We start from the raw sequence: 17238 nt of genomic DNA on the forward strand, positions 1-17238 counted from the left end.
ATAAATCCAAACTCCTCCTGTTCTTTTTCTTCTAGCATACATTATTTTTATTAAATTGTATATTTTAAAAAGAAACATAATTATCTAGCATACATTTTTTATTATAGTTATCAGTAAATGACAGTTGTGAATATAGTATAGTTTAAGGTGCTGAATCATAACCTTCTTTATGGTTAGGAAATGGAAGTATCAGCATGAAATGTTGATGGTTTCAATTTTAGAATGCAGATAGTAGCCATAAGTTTTACAAAGGTCCATTAATCATTACTTTTTGGTAACCAGAATGAATAATAAGGATCAAAAAGATTTCACAGGATACAGTGATGCTTTTGTTGGATTTCTCAAAAGATTATATGAGAGCTGACATTATAGAATTATCCTCACTTTAATAACTGGTTATGGGAGTTGTGTAGCAAAGGCACAAATAATCTACCTTTAATAGCGGATTTGTGAAAACAAAGTGATTTTATTAACCAAATTTACTTGCAAAGGAGAAACAAGACAGTTCAGTAGATAGATTTTTTTTAAAAAAACTAGGTTTTGTTTATTGAGTGTTAGAGATTCCTTGACTGATTTTTTGACTGTTAGAGATACACACGCAATATCTTTCTTTACTTGAGAACAAATACATCAGATGAACAATTTACGTAGGCAAAATGGTGGTAAGAGGAATGGGTAGCCACTCCCCATTAAACACTGCAATCTAAAGCTTCCCAACCTCCCCTTCCCCTGTTCAGCATAACCTTGAAGAGATAGAAAACCCAGTTCTGGATCACCAGCTCCTCAAAGGCATAAAGTAACATTTTCAGAGAAGCAGTCATCTGTCGATGTCCAAATTTCAATACTTGTTTGTCCTGCTTTCACTGATAGGCTTGACTGCAGAAGGGGACTGGTAACATTTGCAATCATTCATTACATGCGCTTGTCCAGAAGGTTACTGTTGCCGTCTCTTTTTGGTGTATTTGAAAATAACCATTAAGAGCAGCGGGTTTGACTCCTTCAGGCTTGTTTTAATTGTGCTGCTGCCAGCTTTTTATCTTCAAAGCTCCCTGACCAAAATAGAATCTCTCCATTCCTCCTTGGTTTAAAGAAGAGAAGGTTTCTTGTTACCTAGTATTAACTTGGACTACTGGCCAGAAAGTTTTTAAGTATTCAAATATAAAACATCCTGCAGAAGATCCTTTGAAAAAGGATCTTGCTTTGAAGTTCTGGTCTTGTGTCCTGCGTTCACTTAGGCACTTGTGATACAGATGCCTTTTGAGACAAAAAGGAGTATTATTGTTTGAAAATACAGTCCTAGAAAGCTGCATAAATGCTACAGACGAAGTCACTGTAACTTTTTTTTTTAAGATGCTGAACTAACCTTTTCAGCAATTATTAATTGAAAAACCTTTTCTGGCTGAGCTTGCTTTCCTGTGTTGTCACAAGAAGCCAGCTAAAGCACTAATGTGGCCTCCTTAAAAATATTTTGGCTGTGGTGAATGTGAGCTTATGACACCATCCCCGTTGTCATAACTAGGATCTTAGCCAGTAAAGTAGTTTGAGGATCAGGGTGCTCATTGTAACACCCTGATATCATGGTGATACTTCATATATCTGTATTACAAATTTGAAGACTTCTATTCTATGAATGTTCACATATACAGTATGGCCCAGTTAACATTAACTTGTGATTTTACCTTTCGAAATTGCTGTCTTTTTCTGTTAACATTGAGGATATAAAGGCACAGGTGGGTTGAAACATTTGATTGTGCATGCATATCAATTTACATGTTTCAGGTAAAGGTTTTTTGTTTTTCAAAGTTGTTTCATATGTGACTTAATATGAGGTTACTTTTTTGTAATGGCAGTGGTTTGGATCCTGCAGAAGATTTCCCAGAAGGAGCTGGCAGAGTGGATCTTTCCTGCCATCCCCTTCTCTGAGTAGCTTACTGTTTGTCACCAAAACTACACTCGGAAAATTGGGATAGCCAGTTCGTAGCAACAAGGAGCAATGACAATTTCCTCTCTCTCCCTCCTCCACTGGTGGAAGCCACAAGTGGAAGGCGAAAGAGGTGGCTTTGTCTGATTTGCTTTTCTTGTCACTGCAGCACCCCGTTGTGTGTTTTTCATATGAAGCTCTCCAGATGCTCAGATAAAAGCTTCAGGACAAGCAGCTGATTGATAAGGGAAGGCAGGCAAAGATTTGCTCCACCAAATCCTTCAGCTCACAGATGCTGATCTTGTCTCCTCCCCTGGTAACTCCAAAAAGCTGTTGGAGCGATGAGAGTCCAATGAACAATGTACAACTGGGTAGAAGGGGTACTTTGAAGAACAGGAACTGAAGCAACACCACTCTCCTCACTCTTCTGCCAGGAGAACTTCTGTTGATTCAGAAGTCTCTGTTGATATAAGAGAAACCTAGAGTCAATGTTGCTTGCTTTTCCCCCCTCTCTTTTCTCTGCCATATGCTATGGGATATTATTTTAGTGGTGCCTGTAACTTTAATCATCAACTGGTTGTGATGGGTTTTCCAAGCTATGTGGCCGTGGTCTGGTGGATCTTGTTCCTGATGTTTCGCCTGCATCTGTGGCTGGCATCTTCAAAGGTGTATCACAGAGGGAAATCTGTTACACACTGTGTCTGTGTCCAGTGTGGAACAGACTTCCCTCTGTGATATACTTCTGAAGATGCCAGCCACAGATGCAGGCGAAACGTTAGGAACAAGATCCACCAGACCACGGCCACACAGCCCGGAAAACCCACCACAACCAGTTGAATCCAGCCGTGAAAGCCTTCGACAATACATTCAAGAATCAAGTTTTGGGAGAACTTGGCAAGATGCTGATTGAAAGGAGAGTGTTAGAAAGATCAGCTACCGCAAACACCTTTTGTTCATGGTTCATAGCATTTAACTCACTAGTCTTACAGTCTGGTTTATATACGTCTGGAATATGATAAACCCTTATATGAGACTTTCAGCTCAGTCCAGCAGGATGAATCCCCCTCTGGAGGAGGCGCAGGCCTACGCCATGGAAATGCCCTCCCCAGGTCACTTATCCTGACAGAGGGGCAAATCCGCTTGTGCCCATCCGCTGTAATGTCCTGCAGTGGACAGCCGTGGCACCCTGCCTTTCATCAGCACTCCCGCACTGTCCCCAACTGCATCAGCATGGCAGCAGCGTTCCCCAGGGTGGAGCCAAGTGTAATCCGCATCCACCCTGGGCTTGGCACCAGTTGTGCCATGGCCCTGGCCATGCAACTTGCGCAACCTTTTTGGGTGGTGTAAATCCATAGGGCTCCATTGGAGGAATTCCTGTGATGAAGAGGGTTTTCAAGTTTCTCCCCTACCTGTGCTACCAGGAAAGCTCACCTACCTGTGGCAACAGTCAGGAATGGGCTGTTTATACGATTGTTAGGAAATTGGTTCCACTTATTCCATATTGAATGTGGCCTCTCTGCTCAAAAGAAATGATCCATTAATCAAAAGAAGCAGCAAACAAGCTTGTCAGTGTGGATGTTGTCATTTTTTAAAAATGGTGTCTGTACTCTGTGGAACCCTGTTTCACCCACCCATTGGCTTACTTGAGCGCATCATTGCTTGTCTGTTTAATAGATACGGTGCTCAAACACTGCCCTAAAATCCTGCTCATTGTTCAGTTCTCTCTGCTTGCATCTGGAGTCCAAAGCTTCTGTGGACTGATGAAATTAGTTACTACCAACTCTTCTCGGCTGCTGTCAATGCGGCCATGGCTAGAGTGCCTTAATGCCTGTTCTTAATGCTATTCGAGTAATATAAATAAATTGCCGAAATGACTGGGTTAATCTTCTTTGTTTTTAGGTATTCCAATAACTGTGCCACCTCCAGGTACATTTGTTTGTTCTATAAGTGTCTCAAAATAATATGAAATATTGTATGGTTCCATTTTTAATACTTGGGGTGCTGTGCCACTTCGTCTTGTTTAAAAATAATGTGCACAATTGTCCTTGGTGAAACATGTTGTTTTGACCTCCAGGATCAGAAATAATTCAAGAATGCCGTAGAATAACAGTGCAATCCTGTGCAGAGTTACTCAATTCTAAGCCCATTGAAATGAATGGCCTTGGACTGGAGTAACTCTCAGGATTTAACTGTAAGGATATTAAGTATGAGGTGGATGGGTGTGCTATAACCACTGTCTCATTTGGTGTGTTCTGTCCCGCATTTCTGTATAGATGTACTTTAGAATACTCTATAAACACAGCAGGCTGCACTTTTTCCGGAATTAACTTCATTTTTTCAATTAAATATTTCAGGCTTTCCTCCTCCACCCGGAGGACCACCACCTTCCCTTATACCAACGATAGAAAGGTAAATTTAATTTTTGACAATAATCGAACATCCCAAGAATTGTACTTATGTCTTGTGTTTGCCTACTGGTTGCAGTATAATGCCATCTAATGGTTGGAACGTGATGCATTGTTGAAGGCTTTCATGGCCGGATTCAATTGGTTGCTGTGGGTTTTCCGGGCTGTGTGGCCATAGTCTGGTAGATCTTGTTCCTAATGTTTCGTCTGTATCTGTGGCTGGCATCTTCAGAGATATATCACAGAGGGGAGTCTGTGACACAGAGGGAAGTGTGTAACAGATACACCTCTGAAGATGCCAGCCACAGATACAGACGAAACATTAGGAACAAGATCTACCAGACCACGGCCACACAGCCCGGAAAAGCCACAGCAACCAATTGGAACTTGAAATGCTTTTTGAAATTTCTGCATGCCCAATTGCTTCAACCTCAAAATAGGCTTTAGACGTCATGATTGTGTCTTTTCTCTGACTCCTCACGTTTGCTGATTCCTTCTCTTTTTTCCTGATGTGGGGTCAAACATGTTTGCAGTGATATCCATTTTTGACAAAGCACGGTTGCTGCAAACTGTAGTTTCATCCAACTAGAACTGGAAGCCTCATTCAAATTGTGCACTTATTTGGAAGATTTCCCTGCTGCTTTCCCCAGGGAATAAGCCCATAAGCAGATTACCGTATAAATTGTGTACATGTGACTGTTGTGCTTCCAGTTCAGCTTTGGAGGCAACCTATAATTTTGTGACTACAATTTGCTTGTTGGATATCGTGGCAGACTAGTTACTATGAATTACTGTGGGGTCCAAATGGATCAGTGGGCTGCAGTGAGGAGGGTGAAGGGTACAAAATGGCCACCATCTGCTTCCACTGTCAGCAGACAGAAAGGTGGTTGCACCAATGGAAGAGACAGAAAGGGTGATTTCATCTCCTTGACCCCCTCCGCACAGCAAATGTATAATGGGTTGCAGTCAGGATAAAGGAACCTGTTTTCCAGTTTTTGCATTTATATGCATCTGTGCAGGCAGCGTTTGGAGCCCACAGAAGCAGTCCAGGTTGCTGTTGCACATTCACACAAAGACGCATCTCTTTTTAAAAAAATTACTTTCCACTGGTGAGTAGCTATGCAGGCATGCACAGATGAACCCCCACAGCCATACTGATATCTCACGATGCAGCCATCTGCACCTGCTTAGCTACACAGATGTAAGCTGAGAAATAAAGGAAAAGGAAAACGGAGGCAAATAAAGCTCTTTCTGCGAATAGCACAATTCTCAAAAAAACCAGGTTGGGGAAAATAACGCGGGGCAGACTAGTTTTAGGGGTGGGACCTGTGCAAAGGGGCCCCCCCAAAAAACGGTTTTTCCACCATTCTACCCCGTGTTTATTGGCCCGTGCAGAACTTGCCCTTGTCCCTCTCCACTGTAACCCACTGACCCGTGTGGCTGTTACTCAACATGAGTTCTTCAACCTCAGGAACCAGCACCTTCTTCTGATAAGATTGTTGGATCCAACCCTGAGTTTTGGATTTTGAACCTAATTCTTAACATAATTTCCTTGCCTCTTCTCCGCTTTCCCCCCCTCTGCTTTTGGCATTTCTGCTGCTAAACTGGCTTCTTGCTGCCCAGATTGTAGTCACCTAGAGTATTGCTTCATGGAGGAGGTGACCTGCAGCTCTGGATTTCTGCATCTCCCAGAGTTTCTTCCCTACCACTGGCCCATCTTGTTGGATGGGATTCTGCTGTTAACCCAAAAACACATTTTCAGTATCTTGTTTCTAAAGTTAAGCTGCTCCTAAAATGTTAGTTGGCTTCTCTTCAAGAAGAAAAGTGGCACTTGACTAAATATGGTAAATGAGATAAAGATAATTCAAGCTAAGTGGGAAGTAATAAAACTTATCAAAGGTTGTAGAAATTAAATCAAACCATATGTACGTTGCAGACTTTTCAGCCTCAGATTTTAACTTGTTTCAGTATTTCACCTATTTCAGCAGACATTTTATCCTCTCAGCTAGAAACAGCAGACTTTGAAAATGTGAAATTGATTTTAGTAGGATACATAGAGAAATGGCAGTTGCATTTAAGGTCCACCTGTCCTTCATATGTAGCTGCCTACATGGGGGGAAATGGATGGGATAAATTTAAATGATCTAAGAAAGCTTTCACTCATCTACTTTACCCAGTTTTTATTGAAATGTAAAGGTTCACAATCAGAACAATTATACAGACCTAACCACAAATTCAGTTTATAGATTAAAAACAAATGAAGGAAGAGAATGTGCCTATAGTCTTTCCTTTCTTACAGCTTAAGGATGTTTTTAAAATGTAGCCGACTGTTTCCTTTTTCTCCATCTGAAATGTTAGAATTTGGAAATGTTGTTAGTTTGGCTATCCATGATAATTCCCAGCTCTTTAAGAACTATTCTGATTTGCCAGGCAATGTCTCACAGAGGTGAGAGCATATAATAGTACCTTCCTTGGGTCAGGAGCACAATTTAAGGACTAAATTTCAGGTTCCACATAAAGACAAATACTGATGTCTCAAAAGGTGTCTGTTGTGTTGTTTTCCAGTAACTTGAGCCCTGGAGCATGACTACAACATATGCTTTTGGAGAGGCATTAAACCAGCACTCTAGCTTTTTCTCCTTGCCAAGTGCTTAACAATGACAACAGTGCCATCCTATGCAAAGTTACTCCAGTTTTAGCCCACTGAAATTAGTGAGCTTAGACTTGAGTAACTCTCTATAGGGGTGCACTATAAATTGGAATCTTATTTCTCCATCAATATTTACCACCTCTAAGCCAGTGTACTGACATACAACCTAGTGAAAGAGAGATTCAACGAACGCTCGTGTTGAAAGAAATCATGTTTGTCAAGCTTTCTAAATGAGACTTTGAATCATTTTATCTACTTTCTGTAGTAAATAAAACAGTGAGGGCTATGGCCAAAATTGCTATTCAGCCAGTTATGAATTAAGTAAAGGCATTGGGAATCAAGATAGTTCACTGGGTATAATCCACCTATGTCCTAGCTGTCTTAAGAGAAACATTGAAACTCACTTATGCAAGGAAGGTGTGAGTGATGTTACCCTTCATTGTGCCAGTGGTGAAAGTAGCATCTGCACAACAGTTTAAGACTACTAAGTGTACCTAAGTACTCAGTGTACACAAGTACTCAAGCCACAGTGGTAGTTAAAGAGGCTGAAATCTTGTACATGGTTTGGAAGTCAGGCTTGTAGAAATGTGAAAGTTGGGTATTTTAAACAAATACTCAGCTGAGATGGTGACGTGACTTGGTTTCTCTTCCAATAGTGGACATTCCTCTGGCTACGATAGTCGCTCAACTCGTGCATTTCCGTATGGTGGTGGTAAGTGTTTCAAACATTTTTAAATGGGTTGTGGCGGTTAGTAAGCCGCACCTCTGTTTTGCTCTTACAGATAAGCAACAATCTATTCTCCTGGATTCATGTAGTCTGTATTTTTATTTGTACCACCTTCCTCTTGTCAAGAATGCATTGGTATAAGCAAACTATCCAGCATGAAAATAGAATAACTGAATGAAAAAGTGCTTCCAGCTTTGTTATATAGAGCCTGAGCACGGCACACTTCATAGCCCAACTTTGGTCAGGGATGGTGGGGTATAAATGACAGTGATAAAAATAAATGGATTTCCAGGAGGCACTTGCATTTTTTTCAAGAGCATTAATAGATACTAGTTGCAAAATGGCAGCTTGATAGATGAAGCTAGTCACAAAATTGCGTCCAAAATTGCGTGCAAACAGTATTATACCAGGTCCTGGTTTTTTAATTGTTCTAAATGCCAGTGCCTACATTTCTTCCTTCCCAAATTGATTTGCATATTACTTGGTGTATAATTACTGATGCATTATTGAAACTGTGTACATTCCATTGTACAGTGTTACTTAATTCTGAGTAGGCAATTGTAAACTGAAGAAATTGATATCCTGCAGAGTGTGGATTTCTGTTTCGTGGATTTCAGTGCAAATTCGATTGTTCTTTTGTTTGTTGTTCCTCCTTTTTCTTGTTCTTCTCTGCTCTTTTTTGCTGGCCTAATGGCCGTAATAAAACTGAACTGAACTGAACTGATATCCTGCAGAAATAGCTAACTACTCTGGTAGAAACATTGCATTGGTTGCATGTGTAAGTTTGCATGGGTAGTAAAAAAGTGCTGACAGGTTTTTCAAAATTGAAGCCTGGTGTTCATGTTGGACTTGATGGAGTTTGGTTGTATTCAGTCAAAGTATCAAACTAGAGTTTAGCAACTGGGGTAGTGCTGGTGTAAAATAACAGATATGCCATTATGTTGATATCTCAATTACCACTTGAAAAAAATGACAGAAAAAAATGGCCACTAAAGGTGTGCAAAAAATTTTTTTTTTGCATTCAGATCTAATGCGTGCAAACAGTATTATACCAGGTCCTGGTTTTTTAATTGTTCTAAATGCCAGTGCCTACATTTCTTCCTTCCCAAATTGATTTGCATATTACTTGGTGTAATTTTATGTACTTTTATGTTCACACACTGTAGGGGAAATGGATGTGAATTTTTTTCTGGGAATCCTGGATATCTCCAGACCCTCATATTAAAAAATCCAGGATTTCCATGAAAAAAATGTGTCTGTTATCTGAATCCCCCCCATTTCTCCCCCCCCATTTCCTCTTCCCCTCCCCACCCCGAAGTCCAGCAGCAGGAGTAGATGCTTCCAAGACCCACGTGGAACCTGGAGGCCTGGGCAGTGGAGCTCTGCACCTGCCCTGGCCTCTGAGTCCCATGTGGAACCCAGAGATTGTGGCGGTGGAGTTCTGCTCAAAGCTGCAAGCCCCAGCTCAACTGCACCAACCAGACTCACAGTCTGCACCTGCCAAAGAGGGGATTCTTTTAAAAACAAATTCAGGGCCCCAAGGCAACCTGAATCATGCTGAATTTTTTGCTGCCTTTAACTGTCACCTTTTCAGGTTAAACACACACACACACGCACACACACACACACACACACACACACCCCACCCCCCCGCACCAATAAGAGATGGACGTGGGGGGGGGGGGGAATTCAGTTTGACTTTACTGAATCCATACCCTAATGGCCACTGCAGGGTAGAGGAGTGGAAAATTGTATGGCTGGGATCTTTCCCAAACATCACAGCAAAGGAGGGTGGAATAAATGGGAAAAGAAATGACAAAAGCCCCACAGTGCTGTAGGGAAGCCAGGCTAAATGACACACCCACAAGTAACATTAGTACGGTCTGATCCACTAAAACGATCTTGATATCAGTTGATTGGATTCCACCTGATCAGTTTCACGGCCAGTGGTAAGAATTCCCAGCCCCTGCGTAATCTATTACAATAGTAGCCCAACAATGTGAACTAATTTCATTTTGAGGTTTTCCTCTTTATCTTTAAAGAAGCTCCCACTTTCCCCTCTTTTATGTTCACACACTGTAGGGGAAAATCATGAAAGCTTAACGGTTTAAGTTAGCTTCTCTTGTGACAACTGAAGTTATAATCGGAAGCGTGTATAACCCAAAAATCCCCAGAGGAGACGTCTGCAAAGTTTGTCTTTGCCTTAGCCACTGATGTTTATTTCAAAGCTCTTTTTCCATGTTGCCATGTACTTAATTTCTGAATTATGAATTATTGCTCAGAGACTGCAGAGTCTGAGCACTTCCCTGCTTCTGTGATTTCCCCCCCTTTTTTGCCATCCACCATTCTGCTTAAATAGTCATGGTTTATTCTCAAGAATTGAGAAGAATGCAGGAACTTTGAGCAAATTTCCCCTATTCAAAGGGAGATGGAAGCTGTGGACTATACCCAGGGACCTTATAGTAGTAGAGTAAGCTTTGCAGTGTTTTCAAGGCAAGAAAATGCAGTGATTTCTCCTCTCCTTTCCTCCTGCTCAAGCAGGGAGTGACTTTGGAAATTATTTCCCCTTTTTTCTTTAACATCCAACCTATCAGTCTGGTTGTGGTGGGTTTTCTGGGCTGTGTGGCTGTGGACTGGTGGACCTTGTTCCTAATGTTTCGCCTGCATTTGCGGCTGGCATCTTCAGAGGTGTATCACAGAGAGAAGTCTGTTATACACTGTCAATCTGCTCATTAACTATCAATCTACTCATTTGGGCTTCAACCCCTTTATGCACTTGTCATTGGAAAATGCTTTAGCCTAAGAACTGTGCAGGCTGTGGACAAGAAAGCAGCCCAACAGGGAAGAAGGCAGGACCCTCATACTTCCCTTGTCTTCTAGTTGGGCACACCTCTCTTTTAGCTACTGCAAAGGAAAAGGCTCATATTGGATAAACCCTTTTCAGCCTGTCATCTATTCACCCTGAAGACCTTTGGCTTGAGCTCAGGTTTTAATGATAGTGTTGCTTTGGGACTGAAGCACGACTAAGTCACTCTTTCCTTCCCCCTTGTGGGAATTATAAAAGTACACTTGGGTGTGTGATTATGGGGACTAAGGAGCAAGACTGAAACTACAATAAAATGGGAGGAGCGTGTGGCTGTGAACCAGCAAACCCACATTTTGCTTCAGGTAACAAAAAACAGATGTGATTCAAAATGACTCTATTAATAGGAAACAGATGTCTTGATTAATGCATGTGTGTAGGCATTTTAACTGTCCTCCCAGTCTTGCACATTTTGGGAGGGGGGTCTCACATTTGTTTCCAGACAACGCATATCATGGTCAACCTTCCTTCCATTAAAAGCAGGTTGGAATGGCTTCCTTTGAAACCTGTGAATTTTTTTAGCGAGTCTGCTGAAGAGTAACGTGTTTTTCTTTGCCTTCTTAGTGCAGTGTGCAGTGTGAGAAAGGGTAGGCTTATGTTATACTGTCTCCTGAGCTTTTGGAGTAATGTTGTTGGAGGCATACGTGAGCAGGTCCTCCACATGAATTTTTCATTGAAGGTTGGTGCATGGGGTACTGACTGAACAGTTGGCTCTTGCTCCAAGTTCTTACTCCCCTGGAAATCTTCCAAAAGCTGCCTCCTACAGAAAACCAAACATCAAAATTTATGCGCATTTAAAATCTGCATTTTAGCATCACTTTATCAAGATTGGTTCAAAACATGTACTCAAGTGCATCAGTATGCTTTTAGAAAGGCTTCACATCACCACTTTTTGGATATCCCTACACCCAGACGCACACAGTCCATGCTGTTCCTGAGAGATCCAGCTGCCAGGAGCAGCATTTGCAGGAGTGCCATAGGCTGCAGCAAGAAGAGGGAGGAGGTCCGTTCCTTTGAGAGGAGCGATGCTTGCTGGTTTGTTGGATCCAACTCAGTCATTTTGACATTTCATTCATTGAAAAATTGGCTGTTAAATTTCCCTAAGCAATGGTCAAGGTTTATTAAGTTAGCTGTTGTGCCATTGTAATTTCAAAACACAAACCACCCAGGATGAAAAGCCAAGGAAAGTGAATTTCTAACATTGCAACGTTAGTCTTGAACGCCTTTCTTTCACTTTTCTATCAGAGATAACATCGTGATAGTCACAGGTTTGTTTATAGGTGCTGTTGGGATTGACTTTCGTCTTACCATGAATGAACCTGTGCATTATAAAGAGTCTACGCTCTGAGGTCAGCGTGGATATGACTGATAAATATGCCTTCTGGTTCCTCAGCTAGTTGTATGCTCCATGAATTTGCTGATCTAGCTAAACAAACTGCCAGCTGTAATAAAACACTGAAACTGGCCCAGATCCTCCAGAGAATTAGCATGTTGGATTTAAATTTAAGCCATGGTTTTAGTACCTTTTCCAATGGACACACATACTCTGGGTGGGGGGGGGGGGAAAGTGTCCTTGGGATTAAATAGCTGCACAGCATGATTTCATGGGATCTCTTTGAAATGAAGTTTAGTTATTCAACAGTGTCTCTCCAGAAAAGCTTACTTTCGGCATGTGCTAAAGGAATCTCTGTACCTTGTCAAATTTAGCTGATTTATATTGTCACAAATGAAGTAGACACTCATTCTTCAGCAGGGAAAATGGCATTATCTCAGTGTGCACTTATGGCAAGCTGGTCTGAAAATATGGCCATCATCAATCTATTACTGGCCAACCAAGAAGGAAACCCTGTTTTAAATCTAGATAGAGGCAGGCTGTTACTAATTCTTTTATAGCATATGTACCCTAACAAGAGATATTTCGTGTACTTCTCTTAGGGTTCTGAAAGATGCTTGACTCTGGAATAGTTTGAACTCCTAAAGTTTCTGCATTCATAAGGGGGTGGTTTTTAAAATAATTTTCTTCCTCCCACTGCAGATCCCTGATTTTCCCCCAAGGTATTCTGGGGGGAGTGTCCCTATCCCCCAACACCAGTATTTTGGGGATCATTTGGGGCTGTACCAGGAAGGGGGAAATAGTGCTTCCATGATAGGAAATCTTTGTTCCATGGACATTTTAGGTGGATCCAAGCCAGAAAGTCCAGCGTAACATGTGCCAAGAGTTTCCATGTATCCGGGTGTCCCTTCCAGTGGCAACTTGTGCCCATGTGCTACTACCAGAAGCTGAAAAGCGTTCATATGTATGTGGTGATTTGGATCCTAGCCATAGCTAACAAAGGATATACTGGAGTGCTGGAGAATAACTCTTCATAAATAGAACTAACTCCAAACATTCTTTTAACCAGAACCTGAAACTGACAATGAATTGTTCACTGCTTCTGAAAACAGGAGCTCTTTTTTCTTGATGACAATATCAACATTCTTTTGTATCAGATATTTTTTCTCTCAACTTTGTGGATTGCCCTGTATTTAAGAACACATTTGATAGGAATTCTTGCATGTTATTTTGGTTTAAAATGCATAATACCTATGAAAATTTGGGTTTATCTTTTCTGTAGCAGTTTGAATTTCAGTTTCAGCATTACAGTAATTAAATCACAAAATGGCACGATGGAGGCATCTTTATACAAAAAGATCAGCATAGGGCCAACATGGTAATTATTTATATGTTTTCCTAGCACTGATTACTATTTATAGTATAAAAACAGCAAATATTTGAGCTATGAAACTTCATGATCTGCTTGACCCTTAATAAAGCAGCATGCAAATAAAGTGGCTAGAGCGTCCTTGAACTTTCATTCTAGACTTCAGCTAAAGAGATTTTGTTGATTTCAAGAGTGATTCATGTTAACTTTTCAAGTATATTCCAGGCTTTTTTTTTTTTTTGCTTTCTAATGCTGGCATTTTTCTCTTTAGTCACCTTTCCGCACCTTGCAGGTTCTGCTCCATCATGGACTAGTCTCATGGACACAACCAAGCAGTGGGATTATTACTCCAGAAGAGATAAAGAGAGAGAACGGGAGAGAGATCGAGATAGAGAAAGGGATCGTGACCGTGACAGGGAGCGAGAGCGTACCAGGGAAAGGGAGCGAGAGCGGGAACACAGCCCCACTCCTAGTGTGTTCAACAGGTACGTTAAATCCAAGGCTGAGCTCTCAGGGACCTGTACCAGTCCTGGAGACCCACGTAAGTTTTAACTGGGCATCTGTATACTCTTAAGGAAGAAACAGTGGGGCTTTCTTTTTACTTTTCCAGTGTTGTTAAAGACCATTACTAGATATTCCAAATGCAAATCAGAAGTAGAAAAACAAATGTTACATACAAAATGCTCAGCAGGCAATTGATATGAAGATGATAGTTTTCTTTGTTAATGTAAGGGAGGACGTTTGCTGTCAGAGCACATTGCTTTTTAGAAAGTTCATAAAGGTGCTTGATGCGTTTAGGTTCTTTCCATTATTTTGTACCTGACATTCCTGTGGAGACTAAATTCAATCTGCAGCTGTTTCACTTCAACTGCTTAGTGGGTTTATTTGGGGAGAGTGGTTATCTAAGGAGGAATTGAGTTTTGCTTTCTTAAATAAAAAATACAGTTTTGAATTCAGGCTGGTAATGAATCTACATAAGTGTATTCTGGGCCTTCAACCTGTAACTGGCTTATTTTATGTGTACAATCAAGCTATTATTGATTTATTTTTGAACAGGACTAAAACAGTTATAAGCATGCCACAATTTCTAATAGATTTCTAATTTAGTCTTGGTTTCTTGTTGGTGTATTGCTCTTTAACTAGAAAGCTGCTGCAACATGTTTCATTGAATATGTGATGTTCAGCTACCCGCTAGGCATGATCTAGAGAGCTGCCGCTGCAGCTGTGAATAGAGGCTTTTGACTCCTTATAATAGCAGCCATTGCAGGGATATATCTGCACTTCTCATGAAACTGCTCTTGAAACTCAGTGGTTTCAAAAGCAGAATGAAGTGCAGGAAGCAGTTGTCATGGCCAGAAGTGGTGCAGTTTCCTGCCATGTGCATGTACAGCTGCTTGACAAATTGTGATCAGGTTATTGCGATCACATTCAGTATCTTGTTGAGCATGCAGCTGATGTTTTATTTTTTTTGCAGACACCAAGAATATAATTTCTGCAAGTATAGGGTATGTTAATAGTTCCATGCTCCAGTCTTTTAAGATGCAGGGACACAATGTACAATCTTGCATAGTCATTTTGCATAATAAGCTCAGCCATCAATGGATAACATTCTAACCTGTGCATCGCTTGATGCTTTAAAAAAATTCAGTTTCTGGTTGTAGAATATTGCGTGCTTATGTAAATTAAGTCAAGTTTGTAGTACATTGCTTTCATTTTTTCCATGTACTTCAGTGAGAGCAACACAAAGTGTCAGTATTACCATGGTAAATGCAGTTGAGGGAAAAATCTAAAAAACCCTTTTCTATTATGCCTGCCACCAACAACAGATTTGAATTTAGGTGTAAAGATGTAAGGGGGGTTTTGTTCATAGGGTAAGGTTTGTGGTGATGCAAACTTTGTATATGTGCTGTGTTACAAATTACGAGGTCAGCGTGTTTGACATTAGATCAATTCAACATCTGTTTCTTCGGCAGCTTGATGGAAAGCCAGAAAAAGGCTGGTCATTCAAGGGTGCTTGAAATGAACCTTAATGTTTTCCAGACCTCAAGAAGTCTCTGTGTTGCTGCCAAACTTATCAGTAAGAGAAGGGAAAGGAGTGTGTGTGTGTATGTGTGATGTGACTAAATTATCCAACATCTGCAGTAAAGCTGGTGTCACATGGCTGTGTAAGAAACTAGGAGGCCTTTGGGCTAGTACAACTTTGATTAGGAGAGCAACAGAAAAAGCGGGAGGCTTGGGAGATGCAGATTGTTCAGGCACAACACTGTTGAACAAATACCGCTTCAAATTTCAATTATTTTTAACAGTTTTCCTGTGATGGAGGAAAACGTTTGTGATCAATGAAGCACAAAAACACTTAGACCTCATGGGAGCTCCTTCAGACATGCATGTAGATACTAGTGTACAAAAAGACTGTTCCTCTTCTTCAGTCTTGTAAAGAAGTTTAAAATTCTTACTCAGAAGCTTAGTGCATGAAATGCAACAGCTGTTCCTCAAGTGGTGAACTTATGTTAGTGTCATGTCTTAAGGGGCCCGAGAGTCTTTTTTTTTCCAGTGGGGCCTTCTGGGACACATAACATGCTGAAGATTCTTATGTTGATTTCCAGTCTAATGTACTGGCTTGACTCAAGCTGTCAGTCATAGTGCTGTACTTCTGCCCAGTAGTCCTAAGAAGGCTGTTGGTTCAAACTAAAGAGGCTGTTAAATAAGCCCCAGGTGGTGGATGGATGATCCATAACTTTTATAGAAGTTCTCTTCCTTCCTTTCTTGTATGGTTTCTTCCAGTTTTGACACTTGTCCTGCACAGGCTTACAGTGCAATCCAGGGTGGGGGTGGGGGGTGGGGAGAGCAAGCGAGCCACAGCTTGGCCAGATATGTCCCAGCTGCACTGCCTCTTAGAGGCTTGCTGTGCCATGACCTGCAAGCCAAAAGCAATGCTGCCACTTTACCTGTGCAAGTGGCGTATGCAGCTCAGTAAACTCTTCCATTGATTTGGCTGGGAATAAATCAGCACCCACAATAGGGGGTATTCCCAGCTTGAAAATTAAAGCTGGATCTGCCCTCGGGAATGCCTGCACCGGAAGATGCATTGGTACCCAGTCATTGCACTACCATGTGGCTCTTCAACCTCAGCGTAAGTGCCCTTACGCTAGCGTAACTTCTTTTATGCCGGCACTACAGTTATGCTGCCTGCTGAGGATTGAACTGTCAATCTGTCAGGTCCTTAATAAAAGCAGCTGCTTAAAATTTTTAAGAAGCTTTTTGAAAATGGCTTCCTTGAACAAAATTGAACATTGGGCTCACATGATCATAATTATGCTGAGAATTCAGCAAGTACACACACCACTGAAAGCCAATAACAGCCTCCATCTGTACTCATTTTGGCCATGGAAGATATTTGGAAGGTACATTATAGTACTTTCAGATCCTTGTCCAGTTCTTTACAATCTGTCCCCAAATCACAGATCTTGGACTGGATATGGTCATGTTGAAAGAACTGTGAAACCAACTCTTTTAACCTAAGGAAGCTCAATCCTTTTTTGTTTTGTTCCTCGAAGAGCAGCTGTTCACGCTGCATGACAGACTGCTTTTGAAACAGAGAGGCGTTTCAGAGGCCATTTGCTGTGTGACATAGGAGTCAACTGGTCCAAAATGGTTTTTAATATGAAACTGGGCTAGTGCAAGAGCCTGTACCTCTTTAGATCCTGGGTCATTATCAGAAATTAAGATGTAACTCCAAGCCTTCAGTTATGATTTACCTGCTGAACTGTGTCATCTCTCCACGAGGCATGTGTTAGAAAATTTAAAACCTGAAGTGTCTGTTGGGTATCTTGGCTTTTCCTTATTGATGGCTGATCATACAGTGAGAACCAGCAATAGAGTGGAAAGCATTTCAGACTAGGGGTTGTTGCAAAGACAAAATCAGATGAGAGGAAAATGATGTAAATAGCTTTGGGTCCCCAATGAGGGA

The 17238-nt window shown here is 41.2% G+C and overlaps 1 protein-coding gene across 11 annotated transcripts in view; it reads left to right on the forward strand.

Annotated features, from left to right (window-relative positions):
* FIP1L1 (factor interacting with PAPOLA and CPSF1) overlaps window positions 1–17238 on the forward strand; it is a 43125-nt gene that overhangs the window by 22163 nt on the left and 3724 nt on the right. For 5 of the 11 annotated variants that reach the window (XM_048510172.1, XM_048510163.1, XM_048510162.1 and 2 more), the window contains 5 exons: window positions 1716–1730; window positions 3821–3847; window positions 4276–4330; window positions 7633–7688; window positions 13540–13753. In XM_048510172.1, the coding sequence (XP_048366129.1) occupies window positions 1716–1730; window positions 3821–3847; window positions 4276–4330; window positions 7633–7688; window positions 13540–13753 (367 nt within the window). The remainder of the gene's footprint in view (window positions 1–1715; window positions 1731–3820; window positions 3848–4275; window positions 4331–7632; window positions 7689–13539; window positions 13754–17238) is intronic. The other 6 variants (XM_048510166.1, XM_048510171.1, XM_048510165.1 and 3 more) reach the window with 3 other exon arrangements.

The sequence above is a fragment of the Sphaerodactylus townsendi genome, linkage group LG10 (genome assembly GCF_021028975.2).
Source record: "Sphaerodactylus townsendi isolate TG3544 linkage group LG10, MPM_Stown_v2.3, whole genome shotgun sequence".
Classification (NCBI taxonomy): domain Eukaryota; kingdom Metazoa; phylum Chordata; class Lepidosauria; order Squamata; family Sphaerodactylidae; genus Sphaerodactylus; species Sphaerodactylus townsendi.